We start from the raw sequence: 13519 nt of genomic DNA on the forward strand, positions 1-13519 counted from the left end.
CTCTGTGTGGGGATGGCCAGGTTCTTACCGACATTTCCGGAGAAAGCACGTATAAAGGACACTTCTTTCATGCATCAATCTACCTATTAGCTACCGATATCCACCATGGCACCTAGAAACAGTACCGGTGCATTGGCACCTACGCCTCTCCTGAGCGATGACTTGCACAGCGGTATTCCGAAGCGCATGGAGGAGGACGCGAGGGTTGCAAAGGAGCGATTGTATTCGAACAAGACGATGCCTGAGAGTATTCCTCGCCAGCGCGAAGTCCCGAGATTACCCCCGAACACATCGAGAGAGGAGTTCAATCAGGCCATGACTGAACTTCGGCAACAGCTTGGGGCTGCGAACGTGGAGATTAATGATAAACCATTGGTCGATGGGTGGTATATGGAGCATCCGTGAGTGACTGTTTTAGCCCCAGAGAATAAGCTAACCGGTCAGAAACACGCATGATGCCTTCCATATCGCTCAACAAGAGGAGATGGTATGCAGCGCAGTCGTGTATCCATCCACAACAGAGGAAGTCCAGGCTGTGGTACGTTGGGCAAACAAGCATGTTATTCCCATCTATCCAATCTCAATGGGCAGGAATATCGGGTATGGAGGCGCAGCACCGCGAGTCCCTGGGTCTGTCGTGGTTGATCTTGGGAAACGGATGAACAAGATTCTTAATATCGACGGGGGCAACGCATCGTGCATGGTCGAGCCGGGGGTTTCGTACTATAAACTCTATGAAGAAGTGCAGAAGACCGGGTATCCTCTATGGATTGACTGTCCAGACCTCGGGGGAGGGAGTGTCATGGGCAATGCATTGGATCGGGGAGTCGGGTGAGTTCAGCCATTTGATACACACCTGCATAGCTAACCTGCTGCTTGAAAGATACACGCCATATGGAGACCACTTCTCCCAGCACTGCGGAATGGAGATCGTGCTACCCACCGGAGAACTGCTACGAACAGGCATGGGCGCACTCCCCGGTAAAGACGGCGCAGACAATCCCACCTGGGGCTCATTCCAACCCGCATACGGGCCCTACTCGGATGGAATATTCAGCCAGAGCAACTTCGGCATCGTCACCAAGATGGGCTTCTGGCTGATGCCCGCCACAAACAGCTTCTCGTACATGGTCACCTTCCCACACGACGACGACTTCGAGCAGATCATCGAAGTGATCCGTCCACTGGCCCAGAGAGGCGTATTCGGAAATATACCCCAGCTGCGCCACGTTATCCAAGAACTAGCAGTCACAGGGAAACCCAAGAGCGCGTGGTACAACGGGCCCGGAAGAGTCCCCCGAGACATCCTCGCAGACAGGGCAAGAACGCAACCATGCGGCGACGTGTCGTGGGTATTCTACGGCACGCAATACGGCAGCGAAGACGCCATAAAATCCCAAATGGATATAATCCGTGTAGCGTTCGGAACAGTCGCTGGAAGTAAATTCCTATACACCAAAGACCTCCCAGAATCGCACTACCTGCACTCCCGCGCAAAAGTGTGCGAGGGCATCCCCGTCCTCCGCGAAGTCGACTGGCTAAACTGGGTCCCAAACGCAGCGCACCTATTCTTCTCGCCTATTGTGCCGACAAGGGGCAAAGACGCGCGGATCGTGCATGGCATCATCGACGGGCTGCATAGGAAATGGGGCTTCGATAATTTTCCCACGCTTGCGATTGCGGGTCGGGAAAGTCACTATATCGCCAATATAGTGTACGACCGCGGGGATCTCGACCAGAAGCGACGCGCGACGGGGCTGATGCGCGAGCTTATTGAGACGTGCGCTAAAGAGGGATATGGCGAGTATCGGACGCATTTGCTGTTTGCGGACCAGGTGGCGGCTACGTATGGCTGGAATAATCAGGCCTTGAGGAGGTTCAATGAGACGATTAAGGATGCACTGGATCCGAAGGGGATTCTGGCGCCTGGCAGGAATGGCATCTGGCCCAGGGCTTATAGGGGGATGGGCTGGGAGATTACGCCGGAGAGAGATATCCAGGGGGATATCGTGCCCAAGGCCAAACTTTGATTCACCAGATAGAGAATACAAGTTTCTATCCCGCCAATTCCATATTTCTTGGTCCAGTAATGTAAGAGACCCGATGTGATACACCGAGGGGAGGCCCGGAAATACTCCAGAGGAGAGGCACCCCACATTGGAGATCTCACTGAATCATGGGCACTTGAATCAGGTCAGCGAGCCTGTAATATAATACCTGCCCTTTAGTCGGGATTACAGATCCTTCTGGCACTATCCTAGGTCACAACTGCATTAAACAAGCCCGAAATATAAGACCATTTCACCGACGGAGACCGTAGTCAGGGACAAGACAAATAGAATAATGAAAGGTCTGTTGAGCCCTCACCGTCGTCCTACACAACTTATAATACCATGCAGTGATCATAGTCGGAGCCGGACTAGGCGGCTGCGCGGCCGCAATGGCCATGCAGCACCAAGGCTTCCAGGTCGAAATATTCGAAAAAGTCCACGAGTTCTTGCGTCTCGGGGACTCCTTAGGTCTCGGTGAGAACGCACTCAGACTGCTAGAGCGATGGGGTCTGCACGATGAACTGGTCGCGCTGGGCAATAAGTCTGAGTTCCTCCAGATTCGACACTGGAAGACTGGCGAGATTATGGCCCAGCAGCCGGCTATGGATATGGCTGGATATATCGGGCATCGAGGGGACTACCATCGGGCGTTTCTGGACAGGGTTGCGGATTTGGGAATTCCACTGCATATGGGCTGTACTGTAAGTTCCACCGAGCCTTTATTCACGTTTAGCTGATATATCTCTAGGTTGTATCATACGACGAGACGAAACCGTCGCTTACCCTTGCCAATGGCGAGGAGCACCAAGCCGATGTGATCATCGCTGCTGATGGTATACCATCCTATCCGTTAACTGGCCATACTAACACCTGCAGGAATCAAATCCCTGGCCCGCGAGCTCGTGCTCGGCTTCGAAGACAAACCCAAATCCTCCGGATACGCCTGCTACCGTGCCTATTTCAAAGGCACATTCCTAAAAGAAGACGCCCTGTGCCGGGAATTCGTCGAAAAGGAATGCATCAACATCTGGATCGGGCACGACGTGCACCTCGTCCAGAATACACTGCGCGACGGGGACGAATTCAACTGGATCCTGACACACAAGGACACAGAAGACATCACAGAGTCCTGGTTCCAGCCGGGGAATATGGACGATGTGCGCGACGAGATCCGGGACCTAGATCCGCGCATTGCCGCGGCTGTACATAAGACGAAAGAGTGTTTGGATTGGAAGATCTGTTACCGGGATCCGATTCCATCGTGGGTTAGTAGGAGCCATAAGATTGCTCTTCTTGGGGACTCATGTCATCCGCACCTGCCGACGAGTGCACAGGGTGCATCGCAAGCGACGGAGAGTGCGGCCGTGTTGGCGCCGTGTTTGAAGCTGGCTGGGAAGGGGAATGTTCCTCTTGCAGTGGGTTTATCCGGTTCATCTGGTTGACATTTCTAACATACATTTAGACGCGGGTGTATGAGAAGTTGCGCTTTGATCGAGTGCGTAAGTGCCAGCGAAACGGCGAGGATATACGCGACAGGTGGCACAGCGCATTGAAGAAACTCGAAGCTGGCGAGAGCCTGAACCCGGAAGATGTGATGATGAGGGTAATGCTGCCATTCAAAAATATTGCACGTTGTAACTAACGAATATAACAGAATCGTTGGTTATATCCTTTCGATGCGGAGGCTGACACGCTGGAAAGGTGGAACGAAGTCGCGACAGTTGTTGAAAAGGAACTGAGAGATGGAAAAATCACTCCTTTGTTCAATAGAACTGCTAATGGATCGGCTTGATTGGGAGGCTACTATTGTTCTCGACGTTCTGATATTGCGCGATGGATAGATATGTACATAGAAGCGTATTGCCCGACCTTGATACAATTGCAATAACTACAGTCCATCCGCAAGCATCGCATTGATTAATTCAACATGACGATCAGCATTTGTCTCGCTCCATTCATCATTGTAATTTAGCCCGTACGGCCAGATATGCCCCCCACCACAGTTAATGACCGCGTCGGCCCCGTCCCACGACTGCAGCAGCGGAGTTGCGGTAGGCCAGTCATTAGCAGCGCAGTGCTCGTCAAAGGCAGCTGTCTGTCCAATGCCAAGGGTATGCGAAATCTCGTGCAAAGCCGTGCGCTCGTTCAGATAGTTGCGGTCGGTACCGAATCGAATCGTGCCGTCGTAGCTTGCTTCGGCGGTTGGGACGCCGGGGACGTAGTACACGTTGATTGACTTGCTGGCGTCTCCGAGGCTGGCGTGTCGGGCCACTGCAGCCTCCATTGCGGCCTCAATCAATCCGTATGCGTCGGCTTCATCGTCAGTGGGACTCGATGACTTTTCAAGGGTCCAAGTTAGGGCTGCCGATGCGGTGGACGCGGTCGCCAGCGCAACTGTGATTATCGACAGGCGCATGGTGGTTAACATGAGATCGTGCAGGGGTTCGTTGGTACAGCTGAATTTAAATTGTTGTCTAGTGAAAGCTGGGCTGGAATGGCCATGATATATGCAGCCGTGAAGAATAACGGGGTAGACCCCTTAATGGCCTGTATCAGATAAACAAGCTGTCTGCATCTAGCCCATATCCACAAATCAACACACGCGCTGTATTTAGTTTCATCCGTCAGTGGTGCCCAGACCCTCAGTCCTAAACAGCTAGGGCTCCCAAGACGGCTGTCCAAGACGGAGGTCACAGATTGAGTCCGTCGCTGATCGACTCACTGCAGCTGTTAATTCCTGAATTTAACCGAGTGCAGATCTCCTTGCACCATAGTTCTTCAAATAACAGACACATAAACCACACGCTTGTACGAAACATACCAGGAGAATGAGTACTCCGTCTCCCTGCAGTACCTTACGCAGCCGGTTGCCTACTTATCATTTGCGACCAGATACTCGGCAGTATACATTTCCCTACAGATATGTAAAAAGAAACATTGCTCACAATTGTCCTTACTCCATTTATTTATACAAATGGCATTTGAAGGTTCCAGGACAACTGGAATGAAATTACAACAAGAAGGCGCCGAGTACATCTCGATGGATATGCTGACAACAGAAGGTATGTTGACGACTGGTCGCGAACAGGCTGGTTCGTTCCTACTGTTTGACATGAGTGTTAACCCTGTGTTTTGGAACAGCTCTGCCTCATGGACCGGGGTAGCCACCGCAGAAGGTCCCAGGCAGGTCTGACATCGTAAGCCCAGTATTGAATACGCATAGGTCTAATGCACCATCGGGGTCGGACATCGACGACGAATCGTAAATGTCCCGAGGCTGCAAGCTCGGACAATTCACTAGGCTGCACTATTCCCAGATCTGGATATCAGCGGCCTGCAGGAGGGAGCGCCCACCTTGCTAGAATCGATATTGCTGTCTTTGTGGCTTCAATAGTGCTCCCACAGGCCGGAATGGAATGGATGTCTCGGTGCTCAATCAAGGGATTCAGATGCGCTCGTACTCGGGCGCCATCTCGAGCTACCAACAGAAGACATCCAATTTGATTTGACGAACTGAGTGTGATAGACGGACATTCGGTCTGTATATCTCGTACTCGATATGAATGCTTTGACCTCTAGGGAGGTTAAGTCTCATATAAAATGTGCGAGGCGAAACGTGCGATGTCTCCATGCAGCTGCGTTAATTTTGATATTGCTGTTACTGCTTGTTTTCTCCAGTCGGAAGAATGACCAACTCAAACGGTATCCAGAAGGTAAGATTGAATCAGATTCAGTCGCATCGTGCTAACCGTGAGATCAGGCACTACACGTAAAAGATGACAGCTCTGTGTGGGAATCTCTATCCAGATGGCTTCCCTCTCGAGACAACGACAGCAATTACTGGTGGAATGTTACAGGCCCCCATATGGCAGCGATGCTCGAAGAGGCCGGATACTCAAAGGAAAGGCAATATGAGAACTTGTTGATCCACTACCACTGGACGGTAGGTGCCACGCCCGCCAGCAGAGCCTGTGTATTAACCCCCAATCCAGGTGCCTTACATGGGCCCAGCACCCGATGCAGATCGGAACGTGCCGTGGAAATGCCTGATAACTCAACACGGACTTCCATTGATATACTCGTGGAAATGGAACGGGCCGAGCGCAAACAGCAGACCAGATATCCGGATTGGATTCGAGCCCACTGGAGAGTCCAGTGGCACAGCATTGGATCCCATCAACCAGCGGCGCACGAGGGAGCTGCTGCACTCCTTCTCGCGCCGCATCTCCATGGACATGGCCTGGACGAATCATTTCCTGTCCACGTTCTACGATCCTGAAACAAAGTACTGGCAGGCGAAGGAGGCGGGTGTCCCACTCGCTACTACCACGATGCTCGGGTACGATTATCTGCATGATGGGATGACCCTGAAGACCTATTTCTTCCCCCGGCTCGCTGGACAGAGACTACTCCCAATGGACCGCTGGGACGCTTCTCTGAGACATATACTCTCCGAAGCGGACAGCAAGGCAGGCACAAAGGCTCTGGACACTCTGCAGGACTTTCTCCAGACCAGCACCGAAGGCCAAGTCCTGGTCCCAACAGGGCTAGCCATAGACAACGGCACCAGCTCTCCCACGGGGTCCCAATCGTCCAGATTGAAATTCTACTTCCGATCCCCACACACGACTTTTGCTTCGGTTCGCGAGATAATGACCCTGGGCGGGCGCATCACAGGACTAGACACCCAGCTGCAGAGTTTGCATAAACTCCTCGAAGACGTCACTGGTCTGCCATCCGATTTCCCCGACGATGCAGACGCACCTGTTCATCATGGGTTCGGGACGGGATCCTCACCCCTGGGCCGCGCAGCTTACTATCTGTACTACTTTGACATTGCACCTGGTGCCGAGCTCCCAGATATCAAGTTCTACACCCCGCTCACGCACTATGGGCAGGATGATCTCAAATCAGCCCAGGGCGTGACCCGGTGGATGGAGGCGCACGGGCGTGGGTCGTACTGCGCAAACTACCTCCGCGTGCTGGAGAAGGTGGCTGGAGAGAAGACGTTGGAGACAGGAAATGGGCTGCAGTCTTATTTGAGTTGTTTGTTCAAGCAGAATGGGGAGTTGGATATTACCAGCTACTTCCTCACAGAGAGATGTTAACCAGCTAGAGGTTTCTCAGTCCTTACCTGGCTCAACCCGGATATGCGGCGTCAACTAGGGCTACTCAACTAGTCGCGTGGGCTTCAAATCAGCAATGCGAACTACCATTTCATCGTACCTCTGGATTAGGTATATCGCGTAGGATTGTTGACCTGGGCAATTATTAATAACCGAGTATCAGCATGTAGGGTTTTGGTGGACGAAGCCTGCTTATCTGCCTCAGCTCGATTCCTGCGATTAGAAACGACGTGATTCGATTAGTTCCATCGCCTAGAATTGAAGATATCATATCGCCAAGTACGGTTAAAGGCCCTATTTGTTGGAACCGACCCGAGTGGCTTGAATGTCTGGCAGTGACTACGTCGAGTAGCTGTCTGCTGCTATACATATACCGTTGCTACAGTGGTATTCGTCGTCTTGGGACTTGTAGCACGCATTATGCGAGTGGTACAGACAGCCCTGTTGGCAACCTCTTCTCAAGCCCCACCCCGTACCTCTGTACAAGTACGTAGTAGAGTAGTAGTAATTCAAAATAGGAGAAAATCATTCCGACCATGCGACTGCCGTTCATCGACTGGAAATACCATTTAAACAAGATATAGCTGGCTTCTGAGACTGCATCAAAATGATACGACCGTGACCTCGCTGAAGTACACGCCGAAGCATGTCCGGCTCCATTTCCACCTTTTGCGTGAGATCGGAGTTCATCTCAGGCGCCCTAGGTACTTGGCATCATGGCTGGACGCAGAGCTGAAACCTTGGATCGCAATTGACCTCGCGTGGATATCGGGCGGCCTGCCCATACGCTGCCCCGTCGGAGGGAATGCATAACATGAGCTGATTGCAGGCTTAGATCGATTGCTAGGCTAGATATGACACGGCCCAAGCCCTCGATCTAGCAACGCGCTATGTGAAAATCCTCACAATGGCGCCAGTCTAATCGTAGATCCCGTATTCCAAGGAGGGCTAAGTGAATATAGTATACGATGGCGCTAGTTCCACTATAAACGAAAACGGGCAACATCCGCGAGGGTAAATTGCGAGCAGGGGAAGATAGGAAAACACGAGAGGTTCTGCTGACGGCTTGCTCTTTATAGAATACGAGTCTGGGTATCGCAATCCTGCCATGCGCCCTGCTACCGCCATCCCTGTGTTCACTGGCTTGCGTTACACGGGTACCAGATGGCCTAACGGGTTTGGCAAGTAGGAATCCCCGCCAGTGCAGGGACAAGATCCAGCTGTGATCGTGGTATACTATGCCAATATGTCAGCTGAAATATAGCTGCGCAGCCAAGATGATGGATCATTCATGCTTGGGTGTGTATAAAAGTGCTCTGACTGCGAGTCAATGACGGGTATTCGAACTTTCACCAACGCACATGACCCTCGAGCTTTAAATGATGAATGCTATGCCGGAAGGGATGCCTTGCCTGATGGTCCGCCGCCGTCGGAACTGGACACCGGAAGAAGACATGATCTTGAAGAGGGAAGTCAGAAGAGGTATTCCATGCCGATCTCTGCAGGCTGTCCCCTAGACGCCATGCTAACCCATCACCTGTAGCACAAGGAACGGTTGACAACATTAGCTGGCATGAGATCGCCGCATTCCTTCCGGGGAGAACGAACAAAGATTGCCGCAAGCGTTGGTACGGCACGGCGGCAAAAGTGAAGAAAGGGGCCTGGACACAGGCTGAAGATGAGCGACTACGTAGAGCTATTGAGAAACATGGTACAAAGTGGTCGGTAGTTGCAGCTATGGTCGCTACGAGGCTGCCAGATCAGTGCTCGAAACGCTGGAGTCAGTCTATCAATCCGGATATCGACCACAGTCCGTGGACGCAGCAAGAGGTACGTCATTCAAGTCGACGCAGTATATTGTTAACACGTCCCAGGATGACCGTTTACTTGAGCAAGTCAACAAGCATGGCCACTACTGGCAGCAGATTGTTTCCCTGTACTTTCCCGGAAGAACCAGTCTGGCTGCAAAAAACAGATACCATATACTGCAACGACGACTGAAGAGCCACCAGACCGGGGTTACAAGAGTCCGTGGGTTGAGCAATACCTCATGGCAGGAGATACTCTGGTCTCATTCTCCTGAGTTTGATAGCAAAGACCAGGACATCTCTTCATCATCGGCCACTCCGCCAGACTTCAACACACTCCCAACTGGCCACGATAGTTCCCCCTTCGTATTCGATGAAAGCTGCCCCAGCTGGCTGACAGCTACTTCTCAACCAGTGCCTTACCCTACACCTGGTGGGCTAGAGGTCGATTCAACAGGCTTTCCTTTCAACTTAGTCGGTATGTGTGGCAGAAACGGTCCCATGAGTTACCAACTAATTCTTTCCAGACCAGGCAGAAGGGTGTGCGTCTTTCGAAACTGACATCCCTCCAACCATGGGCATCGACGATTTCGTATCTCAAGCCTTTTGCCCGGAATCTTCACCCAGCCATGCGCCATCCTTTCCTTCCGTCCTGCTCCCCGATACGAGCCCAGACGAAGCCAAGCCCGACGCCCATCATCGCCGAGTCTGCATCCAAGTAGTCTGTTCAAGTGACAAGGTCGGGGCGATATTTGAGGCGGTGACGAAATTCGCCATATCGGCTGCGATTAAGACGGATGATTAGGATGGTGGTGGGTAAAGGTATTTTACATGTCATTCTAGGGCATCAAATGGCGGGACCTGGTTATCAGCATCCTCAAACATATTTCCGTCGCTTCAGGGTCAAGCCCTGTAGTGCTTTCGAGCTCAATCCTTGTCTAACAATAGACTTGCATCCTAAATACACGAGGGGTATAATCCCCCGATCATTAAAAGCATACTTGGCTACGATGAGCGGTGGTTCCATCGCGTCCCTCTTGTGCGTGATATTCCCCACCCATTCTCATAATTGCCTATCGATGAACGAGGCCTGCCGGTCCGGGCGGGCTACTGCAAGCTGAACCACGCTGAGATAAGACTGCTGCTACTCGAGAGCCTAATCCTTGCCGCATCCTTGCCGCATCCTGGCACAAAAGCCTCTCGGCTCGTGTTGTGCTGACATTCGAACCTTTCAAGGAGGGGAACATCAATCTCGTGTAACCTGCATTGTCTCGGAGAATATTGCAGAAATGGCAACATGTAGCGGAGTGCAGACGGTGGATGTGAGATATGTAGGCTGTCCAGCCTCCACGTTCTGGATCCCACCTCTTGCATGTCGCTGATGCATCGTGCTTGTATGGCCTCGTTGTATCCCTCTTTGGTCCTAATCTGGACTTATCTAAACTGTATGCAGGTATTTTCACACGGACTATTGGGGGGTAAATTCGTTCTGCACATCCCTGCACCCGCGATCCCCTTATCTGGTTGGGCATGGGGTCTCATTGCTGGATATGAATACTGAGGAATAGAAAGCCTATCAGGCAGTAAGATTCGAATCAGCTATATTATTACGTTTTTAGGGTGCAATAATAATACCAGCACTTAACTGGTGATGTCACATTCTGGCCCTCTCTCGACCGCAAAGACCAGCATCTTCTGACAATCTACCAAGGACTAGTGTAAAATGACTGTTCATAATGAGTTTCATTCATTCTAAGACAGTCCACATGCTCATCTGATCAAGTATCGCGCCACACCACCAGATATAGCTGAGTCTAAAAGGTCAACAGACTAGACAGCCACGCTCGAATAGACTTCTTCGAACGAGCCATCTGCATGTTGGATATCCCATGAACCTCGTCGCTGGTCACCTCAACGCCGTTCTTGCTCCATTCCACAGATGGCACCTTTTTCTTTACCAAAAATTGAGAGAAATACCCATCCAACCCGTCCACGTCCTCCGGCCAAATGCTGACACCGACGCTCAGGTCAGGCCGGACAGCAACAACGACACCACGAGCATGATTAACCCCGTACCAATAATGGGCGTCGTCATCAGGAACCCGGTCATCGTACACCACAGTTGCGTGCTCACGGAGACCCTTCAGATCGTCCTCTTTGCCATGCTGTGGGCCCAGCAACGTCTTGGCCTGGTAGGGTAGAGCCTTAGTGACGAGAATAACATTGAAAAGCTCCTTCCCACCAAAGCGGACGAAAAGGCCTTCCGGTCCAAATGTCTTGTTGGAGAATATCGCCAGTCTCTCGCGCACTGGGCCCTGCAGGTCCGAGCCGAAGATTAAAAGATGGAATTTCGACACCCCGGCCATAGTATCGTACAAGTACGCCGTGTATTCTGAGTCAAAGCAGACGCGGGGATTTGGAGCTCTAGCCCCATTGCGAACGGAAATCGGCCGTTGCTGCTCAGGAGTATCGACAGGACAAATAGGTGACTCTATAATAGGCCACTCGATCCCGAGTAGGAAATTCGAGTGTCGTCTGTAGAATACGCCCATGAACTGGCCCTGTGCCCGGATACTTCCATCTAATACTGGCAGGGCTTCGTCGTGCGATTCAAGGTTCTTATTTAGCCCTCTGAGCGCTGCCAAAGGCAGATGCGAATTACAGAGGAAGCGCAAGTATGCACCTGAGCAGCGGATGACACGGTTTGCAGCCATGCGCCGCTCGCTATCGTATGTGGGAAGCAGAACATCCCCACTCGCCTGCTTCTTGAGACAAAGACCTAATTTCCAGCCGAGATTTGCAGCGTCGTAGACAGAGGAGTTGAACCCGAATGCGCCCATCACGCTGTGGACGTGGGCTGCATCGCCTCCGAGATGCACACGCAGATCAGCCGATGAGAAGTGGCGGGCTACTCGCTCGTTGACTTTCCATACTGAGAACCAGCTGATCGGAGAGGCGAATTCGATGGTCCATGGTGCGATGATCTTGCGCAGTTGTTCTAGGGCTTCGTCTGGTGTGATTCCGTGGTCATCGATGCGAGTTTCGCCTACAGCGGATGCATTCTTCCTGGCGTCTCGGGTCTGGCGGAGTCGCCGGGCTGTTTCCTCGTTCACTTGGATGTATATCCTGATTCATTAGATGGGATATAAATATGGGCCTGGAATCCTTACCGGGTATGGCCCTCCTCACGAGGAATGATAATGCTCCCACCATGTGTGCTGGTTAGCATGCTGCAATGCCATTAGTATCAAGTAAGAAAGATCGTAAGAAGACCTACCTCATTCCAAATATATGCGGATAATCCGTCTTAAAGCGACAGTCGATAATAGCCCAGTAAATATCGGTCGCCAGCCCATCAAAGTTCACCTTCATCTGCTCGCGAATACTACTGGCCGCACCATCAGCCCCGATCAGATACTTCGCTCTGACAGCCTCTGCAGCACCGCTGGAAGCAGTCTTCAATGTTGCTTTCACCGGATATGTCGAGTCACCATCTAGCACATCAAACCCGTGAACGATAGTCTCCCTCTCCACGACGATTTGATGGCGGAGTAGGTCGCGGATGTATATCCGTTCCAGCTGGCCCTGTGTTATAACATGGGCGCCCTTGTATCGGGAATCGCTTGTTGGATGGTTGCTGTGGAAGAGCTTTATACCGTTGCTGTACACTGCTGTCGAGTTGATGAGCGGTCCTTCGTCAGTGGCTTCGTGGGCAAGTCCCCAGGCGTGAATGAGCTCCAAGGCCCTCGGGTGGACTGCGTCTGCACGACCAGAGAGACAAGGCGACTTTGCTTTGTCTGTTTGATTCTATTAGTAACTAGCAAGGTTTATATTGAGCTCTGCTTATACCTATGATCCTGAAACTAATACCCTGTCTCGCCAGAATCATTCCTAGTTGCAGGCCAAATGGACCAGCTGGTTCGATTAGCCCTAATTGTTCACCATACTAGTAGATTATACCTACCACCACAGATCAGTACATCCACCTCGCTGGGGGGATGGAAACATTCCGGCCTTTCCTGGGAAGTTCCATCATAAATGCTCGGCCACGTCCTCAAGTGCGCCAGGCCGAGTTCATTGCCAACTGTTGAAGTTGGTAGCTCTCTATACAGTGGCAGTGCATAGTGTGCGTGTTCGCCGTTTTCGGTGACATATTTACTTTCATCTTCCCATGAGTTCGTTTCTGCTGGACGGACAAACCCACCTTCCCATGTCCGAGGTGGAACAGTACAGGCCATGGTTATATTAAGTAACAAACAAGCAAGCAATGTTGTGCAACAAAAGATGTTTAGATAAACTAGTATATCCCCAGCATCACAGCAGCACTCAACACCTTTATCCACCCGCACGGCCCATACTCCACCTCGAACCCGGGGTAGACTGGAGTCAGGTTCGGGATATATCTACATATTAAGTCTCACTGCTGACAGGCCTAACCCGGCATCCAGATCGGCATTGGCGCGTGCCAATATCGGTATTCAGCTCCTCGTGTTGGATATCTTGGCGCAGACAAAGGAGTTACTCAAGTACAGCA

General features: G+C 51.7%; 6 protein-coding genes across 6 annotated transcripts; 4 read left to right on the forward strand and 2 right to left on the reverse strand.

The window, feature by feature from the left end:
* Positions 1–105: 105 nt before the first annotated feature.
* Positions 106–2030, forward strand: ASPVEDRAFT_88653 (FAD-binding oxidoreductase; the record flags this gene model as incomplete). Its single annotated transcript, XM_040818379.1, has 3 exons — positions 106–401; positions 445–831; positions 884–2030. The coding sequence occupies 3 exons, from the start codon at positions 106–108 to the stop codon at positions 2028–2030; spliced, it is 1830 nt and encodes a 609-aa protein (XP_040673165.1).
* Positions 2031–2440: 410 nt separating this feature from the next.
* Positions 2441–3843, forward strand: ASPVEDRAFT_88654 (uncharacterized protein; the record flags this gene model as incomplete). Its single annotated transcript, XM_040818380.1, has 5 exons — positions 2441–2752; positions 2800–2884; positions 2928–3466; positions 3514–3654; positions 3706–3843. 5 exons carry the CDS (start codon positions 2441–2443, stop codon positions 3841–3843), a joined length of 1215 nt encoding a protein of 404 aa, XP_040673166.1.
* A 71-nt stretch (positions 3844–3914) lies between these two features.
* On the reverse strand, positions 3915–4499 carry ASPVEDRAFT_46732 (uncharacterized protein). The gene has a single exon (XM_040813628.1). It carries the CDS (start codon positions 4465–4467, stop codon positions 3940–3942), a length of 528 nt encoding a protein of 175 aa, XP_040673167.1. The 5' UTR covers positions 4468–4499; the 3' UTR covers positions 3915–3939.
* A 937-nt stretch (positions 4500–5436) lies between these two features.
* Positions 5437–7404, forward strand: ASPVEDRAFT_202196 (uncharacterized protein). The gene is made up of 3 exons (XM_040809367.1): positions 5437–5764; positions 5812–5994; positions 6044–7404. The coding sequence occupies exons 1-3, from the start codon at positions 5738–5740 to the stop codon at positions 7157–7159; spliced, it is 1326 nt and encodes a 441-aa protein (XP_040673168.1). The 5' UTR covers positions 5437–5737; the 3' UTR covers positions 7160–7404.
* A 1164-nt stretch (positions 7405–8568) lies between these two features.
* Positions 8569–9790, forward strand: ASPVEDRAFT_88657 (uncharacterized protein; the record flags this gene model as incomplete). The annotated part of the gene is made up of 4 exons (XM_040818382.1): positions 8569–8659; positions 8721–9007; positions 9052–9463; positions 9513–9790. 4 exons carry the CDS (start codon positions 8569–8571, stop codon positions 9788–9790), a joined length of 1068 nt encoding a protein of 355 aa, XP_040673169.1.
* A 1009-nt stretch (positions 9791–10799) lies between these two features.
* ASPVEDRAFT_142622 (uncharacterized protein) lies at positions 10800–13223 on the reverse strand (the record flags this gene model as incomplete). Its single annotated transcript, XM_040807853.1, has 5 exons — positions 10800–12111; positions 12156–12215; positions 12263–12782; positions 12835–12900; positions 12950–13223. The coding sequence occupies 5 exons, from the start codon at positions 13221–13223 to the stop codon at positions 10800–10802; spliced, it is 2232 nt and encodes a 743-aa protein (XP_040673170.1).
* Positions 13224–13519: the final 296 nt, after the last annotated feature.

The sequence above is a fragment of the Aspergillus versicolor genome (assembly GCF_001890125.1).
Source record: "Aspergillus versicolor CBS 583.65 unplaced genomic scaffold ASPVEscaffold_13, whole genome shotgun sequence".
NCBI classification, from domain to species: Eukaryota; Fungi; Ascomycota; class Eurotiomycetes; order Eurotiales; family Aspergillaceae; genus Aspergillus; species Aspergillus versicolor.

Bases quoted from the DNA above. Each gene is read 5' to 3' on its own strand.
- ASPVEDRAFT_202196 (XM_040809367.1), top strand. From the start codon at position 5,738: ATGACCAACTCAAACGGTATCCAGAAG. The intron at 5,765-5,811 runs GTAAGATTGAAT...CCGTGAGATCAG, and splicing joins ACTCAAACGGTATCCAGAAG to GCACTACACGTAAAAGATGA. The intron at 5,995-6,043 runs GTAGGTGCCACG...CCCCCAATCCAG, and splicing joins TGATCCACTACCACTGGACG to GTGCCTTACATGGGCCCAGC.
- ASPVEDRAFT_46732 (XM_040813628.1), bottom strand. From the start codon at position 4,467: ATGCGCCTGTCGATAATCACAGTTGCGCTGGCGACCGCGTCCACCGCA.